General features: G+C 39.7%; 1 protein-coding gene across 1 annotated transcript in view; it reads left to right on the top strand.

Annotated features, from left to right (window-relative positions):
- ENAH (ENAH actin regulator) overlaps positions 1–12,775 on the top strand; it is a 130,338-nt gene extending 117,563 nt beyond the window's left edge. Inside the window, exons 13-16 of the mRNA XM_086460366.1 lie at positions 1,727–1,793; positions 8,421–8,499; positions 11,516–11,573; positions 12,738–12,775. Of these exons, the coding sequence (XP_086316492.1) occupies positions 1,727–1,793; positions 8,421–8,499; positions 11,516–11,573; positions 12,738–12,775 (242 nt within the window). The remainder of the gene's footprint in view (positions 1–1,726; positions 1,794–8,420; positions 8,500–11,515; positions 11,574–12,737) is intronic.
- The last annotated feature ends 309 nt before the right edge of the window (positions 12,776–13,084 follow it).

The raw sequence follows: 13,084 nt of genomic DNA, 5'->3' as shown, positions 1-13,084 counted from the left end.
TTAAAACATGTTAGGTAATAATATAAACAAAACAAGCTCAAAACCATGAGATAGGCAACAGATGTATGACCTTTGGATAATGTTGCCGTTTCAGCTAGGTAAAGATAAATCATGTGGTCCTTGAGCAAGCTGCAGCCATAGCAAAAGTTTCTCAATTTTGTGGATACAGCTAAAATCCTGCTAAAATTACTCCTACGGCAGGCCAAGTCCTGAAGCCTCGTATATCAAATTAAGCTTAAAGACTTATTACTAGCACTGGCAACCTGTAGTTGGCTGGGTCATAGGCTATGCTAGTAGACTTTTGCAATTCAGATACTCTTCTCAGTATCTGGCTGCATGCCAGAGAACTTCTTGGTCAATATGAGACTCCGAAAGGGCATTTCTGCCTCTTGGCTTGCCCAGCGTAGATGAGCTGAGCGATGCAAAAGAAAGGGAGCAAAACAAACAAACCAACCCCAAATCTGGAATAAGACTAAGATCCAGTGGCATGTTAAAGTCCTGAGTAAGTAATGGTAGCAAGTAAGTAATAACAATTTACACTACAGAAAGACTGTTTTAACTTGTGCAGATTTTAAGGAATGAAAACCTGATCCATCAGGAATGAAGTGTTTGTGGTGATAGCTATATCCTGAGGAAGGGCTTAGGTGAGACTGCTAAAGGGGAAAAAAAAAAAATCTCATTCACCATGCAAGAACACAAAATAAGCGGTCCTTAACTGAACTGTTTGCCATGTTTCAACTGTGATTTCTGTCTGTCTGCTGTTGACAAACCAGCCTGCACAATCAAGCTGGCTTTCACGTTTGACTTTAGATTGCTGTAATAAACTCAGGATAGCGACTCAGTTTATTGGAGAGGATTCTAAGCAGAACTGAAAGCAGGCTCCGTAACGGAAAGTGAACCATGAGCATGTATAAAATAGATTGGGCTTTTTAAAACTTGACTACAAATGAGACTTGTGCCTGTAGACTAGGCCCAAAACTCCTCTGCCGCAGTGTATAATAGAGCGCTTGCCCGTAGAGTATAAGCTGCTGAGAGGGCAGAAGAGATGCACAATAAAACTTTGTCTAGTATCACAGGTGGTAAGTAAGCTACAATCTCTTCTGGGTCCTAGGGCACTGTACCTTTAGTTTTGAGTCTGTGTTATTTTGAAAGGGGGAAATGATATGTTGCAATTTTAGAAGTATCTTTTTGTGGACAAGACTCTGGAAAATAAAAACCTTGTTGCTGAAAGGTGTTCTGGTTGTGTGAGGTGGTATCATCCCTGCTGTCACTTCATTGAAATGGACACTGAATTAATTTTATAAAATTCATTGACAGCTCAGAAAAACTTCTTTAGCTTAAAAACATCTTTCCCCAGTATTTGAAGCTTGCTATTTGGTTATAGTTCCAGAATTCCATGTTTCACAACTGGAGCAATCAGATGCGTAAAGTGTAAGCAGACCTTCCCAGCTGGATTAAGAATCAAATGGCATTTACAATGTCGAGAACGAAAGTGAGACTTTAAGATGCTATCACAACATAAATGGTAGTAGTATGACTAAAAATAAGATGAATACAACAGGAGGTAGCTTAATATGGAAGAACTAATGCAATGTAGTAACAAAAAAAAACCACCCCCAAACCAATGGTTGACTTAAGTTGCCACCAGGTACTTGAAGTTTCCTCATGTAAATTACACAATGCATAGAAAAAGACACTTTTTAAATCTTCTTACTATGTTTTCCAGAACTAACAAGAAAGCCTTGGGAAAGAACAAATACAGTGAATGGAAGCAAGTCGCCTGTTATCTCCAGGTACTCCCTTTTGTACCAGCTATCTTTTCCTTAAATTTGCTGGTTTTGCTTGTGTTGCTAAAAATACAGGACTAAAATAGCAAAAATCACCTTAATAGTATTAAAAGCAAAATGTATGGGTTTAAAATTACTACTCTGAAACTGCTTTTGGAAGTTTTAATTAGGAATGAAGAGTTGCTTTTAGAGAATGCTAGTAAGTGAAATTTTTGACTATAGAGTCAAAAGTAAAACCCAAAAAGATTCCTTCAACAATTGCTCGTGTATAGCTTCAATTATTAAGGTGTATGTTTGCCTACAGCAATATTTAATTCTTTCTATTTCTTTACATTTTAAAGTCTGAAATTTCTTGCAAGGGAAAACCAAATTCAGTGCAGTGTTTCATATATTCAGTAGTAAATCCAGTGAATAGTTTTTTTTCTCCTTTCTATTTCTGTGCTAGTCATAGAATGGTTATTTAGATATTTAAGCTCTCTTGGTAAGATTTGATTGTGACAATTTTCAGTAGCTACTTCACACCAATCCAAGTCTGTCCGTCCGTCCTAAAGTAGCATAGAAATACTATACATCCTTCAGTGCATTAACCAGTCTTTGGTAACTTGTCAGCTGGAACTTTGGCAGGCAGTGGGTGTTTTGGTAGTCATTTCAGTAATGCAGAAGAGAGAAATGGCTGCTTTAGCAATTTTTTTTTTTAAATTTTGAGGTATATTTAATTGCCATTTCCATTAAGCAGAAGGCTTGTGGTTCATTTTAGAATTCCTGTATATTCTGCGTACAGAGGTTCAAGGATAATCTGACAAAGTTACATGAATTTCTTGAGAGAAAACAAAAGAACATGGTAAACTTGAGAATGCTGTGTTTGAAATAACTTGAATTCTCCTTAAAATTCTGGCCTGTTGGAAACAGCTATGCAAGATTTGATGACTAAAGAAGAAAACCCTATTATTCTCTAAGTGGTGTCACTTGTGGTTGAGGTTGCCATCAAGGTCTTCAGTTTTGAAACGCAGCACTAAACACTCTCAGCCTATATCAGTATCCTTGTCTGTCTGTCAGAAATAAATATGTCCAGGAGCTTAAAATGTCTGCAGCCTTGATTCTGGTTGCTTGGTGGTTTTTGTCAAAAAGCAGGTGACATTGGTGGTGATGTCCTCTCTGCACCCCTTGGTAGGTCTTACCTGCTTTAACTGAGGTCTCTTGTTTTTAAGCAGATCGAGGTATCAATAGATGGCATTGAGGCGGAACTTATCACAGAACTAATTTGTTTAAGGAATCCTAAAGAGCATTTTAGATTTCATATTGTTTAACAGAGTTGCTAACCTGGCCCTTTGCCTATAGATACGCTATGGATAAGCAATAGAAGAAAGGAAAGTGAAGGGATTAGTAAATAGGGCAACTCTCCATATCAGACTGCTTGGTGATTCTGGGATGTCCTTAAGTCTTCATTCTACCTGTCCCTACAACCGTAGCTTCTTGTAAACTGTTTTATGCACCCTATTTCATTGATCTTGTTTCAACCAATGAAATTGAGGTTAGTGAGGTCTGTTTAAAAATGTTTTCTGACCTAGAGGAGTAGAGAGGAGTTTTGAGACTGCTCTTGAGATGTATTGAGAAAAATCTGTCAAGCTTTTGTCTTCAGTCATCCAATGGAAAATGTTGGTAGAATTAGGCTTGATGAGAGCCCCACTGGGTGTATACTCTAGAAGTACTTCCAAAATAAGAATTCCATATTTGTCAAATGTCAGTATTATTCTCCAGTACTGTCAAGGTGCCGTAGCATATATTTTAAGACTGCAGGTACAGTTTTCTAGTAAGTGTTGATGGTTTGCCCTGTGAGGATGAGGAATGTTTCCCGGACCAAGAAAGAAAAGGTATTGGTAGAAGTTTCTGTTGAGTATCTGTGGATTTTTCTTAATTCTGTACAGTTGCCAAGTCTGTCTCAGCAAGCAGCTTGTTAAAGTAACTTTCTTTGAGTGAGTTAGTCAAAGGGTGCTGCTGTTGGAAACACTAATACCATGTTTGCTGGAAGGGGTTATCTTTCACCTGGTAAGGCTTTAAGAACGTGCTTCTGACCCCTACAGAGAGGGCAGGAGTCATTTACAGGGATTAAACAAAGTATACCTAAGAAACTGGCAAGCAAGCAAAACTTTCTCTTCAGAGCTTCCGAACAGGTAGACAATGAAGGAGTTGTTGTTTAGAATGAATGTTCTAAGTGTTTTAAAATAACTAGCGTCCTGTTTAAAACCAGGCCTTTTTTTTGTAGCAGACTTTGAAAAGACTGAAACATTCAAATAGAACTCTTGGAACACAACTAGTGAAATGCCATGGTATTTAAGGTGCTAAAAATGAAGAAAATTAAGACCTATTATAGCTTGTTAAGGTAGTGTTTCTCCCCTTCATAGACGGGAATCTCCGTGGAAAAATCTGCTTGCTTCTGAAAACAGGTTCTATGATTCATTAAACAGGTATCATCCTGTTGGGATTGAGCTTTTGTAATAACCATTTTGACCAGTTCAGGGTTGGACTTTTTCTACGTGGATTGGTAATCACCACACACACCACATTTTGTTTGTCTAGTTGAGCCCATTTTTGGACTGGTTAAAAGCAGATGCTGTCAAAGGCAGATTGAGATGGCTTAAAAACCAGCTATTACTACATATTAAATACTGGTTTTCTGGCAGTCACCACCTGCAAAGGTACAAATTCCTGTTGGATATACCAGGATTTAGTGAACCATTTGCAGTGTTTTGAGAAGCAGGTTTTCAAAAATGTAAGTTTCGATGCACAGAAATAGCAATTTTCCAGGTGAATTTTCACACCTGCTTTTTTGCAAATTAAATAAAGATAACAGATTTTTGCCTGACTTAAACATCAGAAAGAGAATTTTTTTTTTTAAAAAAAAGGACTTTTAAAGCATAAATTAGTGTTTCTGTTAGAATTAATGTCATGTGTATTTTAAGCTGTAGATCTCAGTTTCACTCTCCGTAGTGGTAGTCATAAAATACTGACATTGAAAGCCTTCGAGTTTTAAGAGCTTTCCACAGGTAAATGAGTTAGAGCTCCTCAGAATTACTGATTCAAATTCCAGCTTTGTTTTTCATGAAGGCACTCGCTGTGGTGACTACTTAATCTTTTGTATGAAAAGTTCCCCTTTTAGCTACTTATCTTGGGTGGTGTATTCTGCATGTTGGCATGAATAAAATCTTTATCTTGCATGCTTGATTTAAGGTGTTTTAGGGACTACCGAGATTGCCTCACTGTCCTGTTAGGCAATGCTATGAAAAACCACACGGGAGAGCTCTTTAACCATTTTAGGATTGAATGGTTGGGATGTTTTGTTCACTAAATTTCAATAGTTAATGTTTCCCTTAATGGCAACTGTATTCACCATTAATCTTTTTTCTGAGCAAGTTGAAGTTAAAATAGGGTAATGGGGAGGGAGACAGCTAGATTTGCCTGAAATTAGAAATGATCTCATTTACAATTTACTGTCATTCATAATTGAATGAAGAAAGTTGTACATTTCAGAGAGCAAAAATGGAATACATTCTTAAGGCTGAGTGGTAGAGCTATAAAGAGGCTTTCCTGTTGAGATTTTTGACAGATTGCAGGAGTATATAGTGTATGATTGGTAGAGCTGTCTTTTATTCTAAAGATCTGAAGAAAAAGAAACGTGAAGCAGTCTGTCTGTGGAGAGCTCTTTAAAGTCGTCACATTAAAATACTAAAATCATAAATCATTTTATTAAAATATTAAAGTCTATTCTTGTTTGGGTTCTTCCATTAAGGCAGGTAGTAGGTACCTGTTATCCGTTGCCAGGAATTGCATTTGATAGGATGTCGATTCTTCTTTCAGTCATGTTGGGTAAATGCTGTAATAGTATATGGCAACACAGCAATAATCAATGCAAAGGATCAGATATATGGAGAATCTGAAAAACTCGTGCTGTTCTGCTTGGAGTAAGTCAGTGTGCACAGTTTGAGGTGCAAGTAACACTTTAAATATCAGGTACATGATGAAGCAGCAATTATCAAATATTTTGTCTTGATGAATGTTTTTGAGCAAGGAGTGCTTTCCTAATGAACTAAGCACTGTCGATAACTAAAGAGTTTTGTAAAAGATCCTAAACTGTGGTTTGTCTTTATAGCATTAGCACACAGTCTAGATTTTCTGATGGTTGCAAGGTGAATTCTATTTTCCACCTTCTCCCACTGTCAAGTTAATGAATATTTCATCTTCTGTCTTGGTGGATCATGTATTTCATTTCGGTGTGTTTCAAGTGATAATAGTGTTAGCAATTTCTCTCTTGGACCTTAGACACAACCTAAACAGCTGCAGCAATTGAGTATTGTGATCCTAAGTGAAGAACTGAGCTGGTATAACAACACAGGATGTTCCTGCACCTCTCTGCTTTGATGCAGAGTCCAGCAGCAAAGGCACTGTTAATACAATCCCTTCTGCTGTCTCTGTTTTGTGTGGTTAACTGCTGGCAGTCTTTTCCTAAATTACTGCCACTAGACTTGACATAACTAACTTGTCAGTGCACAGAAATAATTGTGAAACATTAAAAAAAACTTGAGAGGTTTCTACCACCTACACTGGAGTTATTGCCTTTTGAAAAGACACATGGGCTTGGGTGTACCAATTTAAAATGTCCCATCACCAGAATTACTCAGTAGCTATGAATGTGGATGGAGGTTTTTGTGAATTTTTTGAATGTGCCAGGCTGTACAATGACACAGGCCCTATTACAGGTTGGGGAGGGGAAATAGGCAGCTCTTGTATCCCATGTTGTTTCTTAAAATTTTTTGCACTGGGAACCTACAAGAGGTAAAAGTATCTGCTGGAGAGCACAAACCTGAGAAAGTTTTTGTAGCATCAAAATGACATTTTTGGTGTGCATGCCCTTTTCTGTTGGGAGTTGCATTTTTAGTGTTTTCCTTCAGTTAGCAAATAAGAAAATAGTCCTGTCAGTTTATAAAAGTCAAGACAATCCAGTATGAGGCTCATTCAGCTCATTCAGCTCTCACTGAGCAAAGACAGTGTAATCAGACAACTTCTTCATGGATTAATTGCTGTCTTGTAAGGGAGGATGCATGAAAGCTTGAAGGTAGCAATTTTGTAAAAACAAAGAAAAAAAAGGTTCACTGTTCTTTTTCTTCTGAGTGAGAACACAGCTTTTTTTTGTTAGCTAGATTAAAAATAAGTAAATAAATGGGAAAACTAAAGCAATACGTATACAGCTTGTGTCCCGCACACATTCTGCTTTATTCTAAAAAAGTGTAATTTTATCCTGTGTATTTGAGAGAAGATAAAGCACAGAACTGTGCTTTTCCAGCTGATTTGTCTTTTTTTGTTCATGGCCACCTTCTATCATAATAAATGACTGCACCTTCAGGTAACATGTCCAGAAAAATGCTGTGTTTAATGAATTCCTCCTATGTAAGAATTTTGAAGTGAGACCCTGAGTTTAGGCCAGGCTCTTTTGTTTAGTGATGCTGCATACAAGGACAATGAAATAGGACCCAGTTTAGTCTACTGATATCCTGCTGTTCTTTAATATTAGCCTACTGTGATAATTCTAAATATTGGGGAAACCTTGTGACGTGAACTGTCAGCAGTTTTATCAAGAGCTTCTTTTTGGCTTAACATTTTATAGACTAATAGAGAATGTTAGCTAAGATGTAAAAAGTAATTAAGAGCAGCAGAACATTCCTCCCTCTTTGTCCCACTCCATCCGTCCATCCCTGCTTTGGAGAACTGCTTCTGTATTCCTGCTGTTAGCATCTAGGTTCTATCTCTGCTCATAGCTGTAGGTATGCAAGGCCCTGTGGAAGCTTAGTGGGTACATGAGTCTGAGTTACACCTTGTATAAACAGAGTGGATCAGAAAAGAAGTGAGAAGGTAGAAATCCCACTTCTTCTGGAACGTGTGTTAAAAATGCAAGATGATCTTGGTAAGCAAGTTTTGGTGTCTTAAGAGAGTATTATGCAAGAAATGTTGAGCATGACATAGTCCAAAACACTAGAACTTCCTCTCAAGTACTATCTTAGAAATCTTGCTGCTGTTACTGTACTTGCTTTCAGTAGCTTTAGAAAGCAATTGATGGAATAATTTAGGTTGGAAGGGAGTTAGATAAGGTAGCTCAGCCACGTCCTGTCAGATGTTGAAAACCTGCCAGGGTGATTCCACAACATTCATACAGTTACAGCATCCACATGTAGTCATTAGTTAGTGGGAGGGCCTCTTGAAATGAGAAAGCGGTTGAAAAGGGAGAAGGGAAGTATTTGACATTTGACGGCGTTGAGCTTTTCATGCCCATTATGAAAAAAACAGAAACCACTGACAGTGAAATCTGTCTGCTACTTGAAAAGTTCTTGTTTTGAACTAATAACTCTTATTTTTATGGTAATTAATAATTCCAGTGTGTGGAAAATATTCTTGGTTGTTGCTTTCTATTCTGTGTGGTATTTTGGGTCTGCCTCATTTTCTCACCCTCCCTCTCCCAACATTTTTTTCATTCTGATTCTTTACTATGTTTTCAATAGAGAAATGGTAGCAAGTATGGAAAAGTCCTATGTGTCCTGTAATAATGAGTGACCAGTAATTCATGGATATGTTTTTGTACTGCAGACCAAAATCTACACCAACGGGGCAACCCAGTGCCAATGGAGTACAGTCAGAAGGTCTAGATTATGACAGATTGAAGCAGGTATGTATATAATACTTTGAACAGAAAACTTGGGTATAAGGACTTGTAGCTTCCAATACTAGTTTTTAACTGTTTTGTTAACTAGTTCTAAACTTAAATAATGATTTAGTAATTATTAGTCATTATTTTTCCCCAGATGTGTTTCAGTGTTCTTAGGAGCTGTAACTGTAGGATGATGGCTTACACAGCCCCATTACTTTGTCACAGATGCTTGTTCCTGCTTTTGCATTAGACAGCACACACAAGATGGTGTTGACACTATGGATGGAACTGGGAAACTGGTTTACCTGGAAAAGCTTTCATTCTCTTCTCTCTACCCAAACAAACAAGCCCTCAGAGCAGTTCTGGCAGAACAAGTATCACCATGTTTTAATATCAGATGTGAGCACCCGTGGTCATGAGTTTAGTGGTGAAAGAGCATCCAGTGATACCACCTTTTGTGTAGCAATCCTGGCTAAGAGCAGAGGAGAGCCTTGTGGGAAGAAGGCAGCACCGCCTGCTGTTAGATGAGGAAAAGACGTTACGAGATGCTTTGGAAATTGTTTGGTAACAGTTACCAGTAGGTGACAGGCCTTTGTCAAGTACACTCAATAGACAGGCAAACCTGTGCAACCAGAGGCTTGGCAAGGGATCTCTTGTGTCTTGTATGAAGACAGGAGCTATCAGTTAAGAGCATTGGTGATCTGTAGACTGAGCAGACATTCCACATTCCTAAGAACAGCAGACCCCAGAGGAGCAAGTTGAGTGTAAGGTGTATTTGTTCCTCAGACTACTGAAGTCCCCCGTTTCTGAGGAGGCCCCGAGATGATAATCTTTGCTTCCGCTGGTAGGTACTTTCAGTGCAGGTGTCCTTTTGAGAGCAGTTGTTGCCTGAGGCATTGGGCTTGATGCTGACCTGAGCAGACTTCCATAAGGTGTTTGGAGCTGTCCATGTGTGAGAATGCTACTGTGGTTTTTTGCCCTGTTGTGCTTCATGGTGCAGCTAGTAATCTTTAGGGCCTTTGGGAACTGCAAGGCAGGGAAGCCTGATGGCTGTGGGTGAGCAGTGTTTCAGCATGGTGTCCCTGGTGTAGGTGACAGTCTTGAAGAGGGGTAATATAATGGGGGTAACTGGCCTGCTGGTGGCTTGCTCAGTGATGCCTGGACAAAAGCAGTACTGTGCTTTCTCAGTGTCAGTCTGAGTTGTGTGGTATGGGGAGTCATGTTTGAGGTCTTGGTGCTGGTTTTTCGGCCGCATTTGTCCATGCTAAGCTGATGGAAGCTCATTTTCTTGGGGAGCGTGTAGAGACGGTGCTAGTTACTTTTCTGGAAGAGACTATGAGCATGTAGTGTGTTGTGGGTGTGATCTGCCTCTTTTCCAGGCAAGGCTTGAAAAGGGGAGTGGTGTGCTGACTGTTGCTCTACATTCAAGAGTCTTTAGAGCGGTGATTGGTTGTACAGCGGGTGGGTTCCAGACTTGGCGGGTTCAGGGGGTGGTTGTTTGTAGAGTCATGGTGGTGTTTGCAGCACTGGTTTCTAGAGGGGTGTGAATTGTGGAGTTGGAAGGGAAGAATCTTCCTCAAGTGGCATTTGGATCCACGGGCTGGTCCCTGAGTAGGGAGGGAGGTTCTGGAGCAGGTTTTGGCTCAGTCATTGGTTCTAGAGCAGACCCCAGCTCAGCAGTTGGTTCTAGAGTGGTTCTGACCCAGTGTGTGGTTCTGGAGCGTGTAGGGGGTTGTTCTAGAATCTAGTTCAAGGGGTGCTCCTCGGGAGGATTTGTGGTGTTCTTGATACAGCTTCTGTGAAATGCTGATGATGACAGCAGTCTAGCTGCCTTTTTTTTTTCCTGCCTTTTTTTTTCCTGAGGTGCCTTTTTTTTTTTTTTCTTCTCTGTGGTTCTTTGAAGTTGAAGGCACAGGGGATAGGGATCCTGTCATCCCATAAAGCACAGCTCTCCCCAGTTTCCAGCATGCTGACTCTCGCTGCCTCTGTTAAGATAATTGCTCTGGAGGCAAAATTGTCTCACACTCTGTTTCTACTAGACACATGGCAGGCTCTTATTTGCCACTGCCCTTCCCAGCAACTAGTGGCCATGCCCCTGCTCCAGGGCTTCTTGCCGTTTGTCCAAGAGTCTTGTCTAAGGCTTGGTGAATTGGGAGACCTACCTCTGCAGCTTGGGTACACACTCTTACGCCAGGAACGACTTCAGGCAGGGAAGGTGTGTCCATGCGTGTGTCTTCCACCCACAGCTCATAAAGGACTCGACAAGTCTAGAGTACAGTGGAGTGATTGTACACTCAGTTGTGAACAGCCTGCTAACCCCGAAGCTGAAAAAAACAGCTGAAATCTTCTGGATGAGTTTCCTGCTGACTGCAGATTTGGCCAGGAGGTGGCAGTCTCCTCTGCAGAAACAGACTCTACCCATACTCTGCTTGTAAAAGCATTGTCACCAAGTCGTTGGTTAATGTCACTTAGATGAAAGGATGGAGAAAACAGCAAGAGGGGGACGGCACTTCACTCCATCACCTTCATTCCTTCACGTTCCACTTGGCAACCGGGAATAGCTTGAGAACTTGATCTCCCTTTTTTTTTTCCTTTGAATATTTCCTTGGCTTGTGGTTTTTAGTTAGCTACTTTTTTTGCATTCCACATCACATTTCAGCTGTAGCAAAGCCTTCTTATTTCACAGGGATGTGCAAAGTTTGAGGGTTTTTACCTTTTTTTTGTTTAGCACTTACATTAGTGCAATGTTCTAACTTAAGTATATCCCTTCTCTTCTCATAAGGTCTACAGGAATCAATTTGTAGGACTTCTACGGAAGGTTTTTTCTTCATTGTACCTGCAGTAAGACTGTTTTAGGGATGCTTTAGGTTTTGGGGATTAACTTGGAAGCTAAAGGGTGGGTTATGCATTTCAGAAGGGTTAAAGTTTGATTAAAGGTTGGAAGAATTTTGACTTTCTGCAGAAAATGACAGGTGGCAAAACTAATCCGTTTATGTTGCAAAACTAATCTATTATTTATGCTCTGACACCATAGGACATTTTAGATGAAATGAGGAAGGAGTTAACAAAATTAAAGGAAGAACTCATTGATGGTAGGTATTGGTCTGCTTGCTGCTGTTGTTCAGTCCTAGAGTAAGTAGCTACAGGCGCACAACAATGCAAATATAGTGCGTTTCTAGCCCAAGAATGGTAGGTTGGTAAAAGTAGCTTTGTTCTTAGTGTGGTGGCATAGTTTCATTTGTGCCAAACCTGATGTGATTAATGTCCTTCAATGCTTTCTGTCCTCTGTGTTTTGTTTTAATGGAACATTGGCACCCAGTAGCATCTTTTCAAAGTGGTTGGAGGGATGCTGTATTTGAGTGATTTGCAGTTATCCTTAGTATTACGTGGTGGTAGGTGGGTTATTCTTAAATAATCCAGAGCTGCTGAGGTGCATATTTCAAAACTGGTGATATTCAGACCAGAATTGTGCTTCCAGATTTCAGTCTTCGCCTCTTTGGTCTGTAACATAAGAGTCAAAGAAAAGAATTCTCACAATTTTAATTTTTATTTTAACAGAAGGTATTTTCATAAGTAGTCTTATGTAGTTAAGGGAAATCATTGAGAAAGCATAATCTTAAAGGTGCACCAGTCAAGAAGTAAATAAAACTGTGTGTGATTCACTACCTTGGTGTGGATGGTTTATTTTGCTTTGTGTAAAGTACCAAAATAAAGGGGCAGGGTGGACGACTCATACTAAACTGATACCACCGCTGGTAAAATATCAAATGTCATCAACTGATGTCATAGAAAGAGCTGGCTCATTTGGGGCTACAGAGAACGCAGTGCTTTTCCCTATATTTTGACTGTGCTGTGTACAGCAGCCTTTTAGAACAGTACGATGCAAACAAGGGAGGCTCTGAGGCTGCTTTTAAAACAAACAAACAAACAAAATAATAAATAAGCCCACACATAAGCTCCTTGATAATTCCAGTGATAGTGATTATCATCAGGTGAGGTCAGAAACTTGCTGGAGATGCAGAACTGAAAAATATAGATGCTAACAAAAATTTTACAGGAGGAAAAAAGGTACTCCCTGGGTGAGAATAACACTTGTCTGAAGCCATACGAAGCTGTCTTACGTATAGGTTATTCACATTATAAGACTGTTGGAGCAGGGTGAGCCGTCTTTAAGGGGTCAGTTGTGTATTCTGGCTTTTTGTCTTGACTTTGACTGTTTGATTTGTTGACTTTTCTCTTTCTCTCTTTCTCTCTAGCTATCAGGCAGGAACTCAGCAAGTCGAATACCGCATAGAAAGACTAGTACTAAGCCGATGTGACTCTTTAACTTGGTATAAAACTGACTACGTTTTGTGAGCTCTTAGAAGAAAACGGAGACAGACAGACAGACACTTGGAAGGAGGGAGAAACAACCTATTCTGAAAAGCTTCAGACACATCACTCTGGTGATATGCTATTCCCCTCCTAGTTTGCAGCTTTTTTCTGACCTTTACAGCAGGGTGGAAAAGACTCTTAAAGTTACTGTAATGATTATGCAGAAATTCCTCCACCTATCAGACAAGATCACAGTGCTTTGAAGTCTACTCATGTCAAGATAAAATTG

The sequence above is a fragment of the Leptosomus discolor genome, chromosome 2 (genome assembly GCF_034619465.1).
Source record: "Leptosomus discolor isolate bLepDis1 chromosome 2, bLepDis1.hap2, whole genome shotgun sequence".
Lineage (NCBI taxonomy): Eukaryota > Metazoa > Chordata > Aves > Leptosomiformes > Leptosomidae > Leptosomus > Leptosomus discolor.
This window is presented reverse-complemented; position numbering and strand designations above follow the sequence as displayed.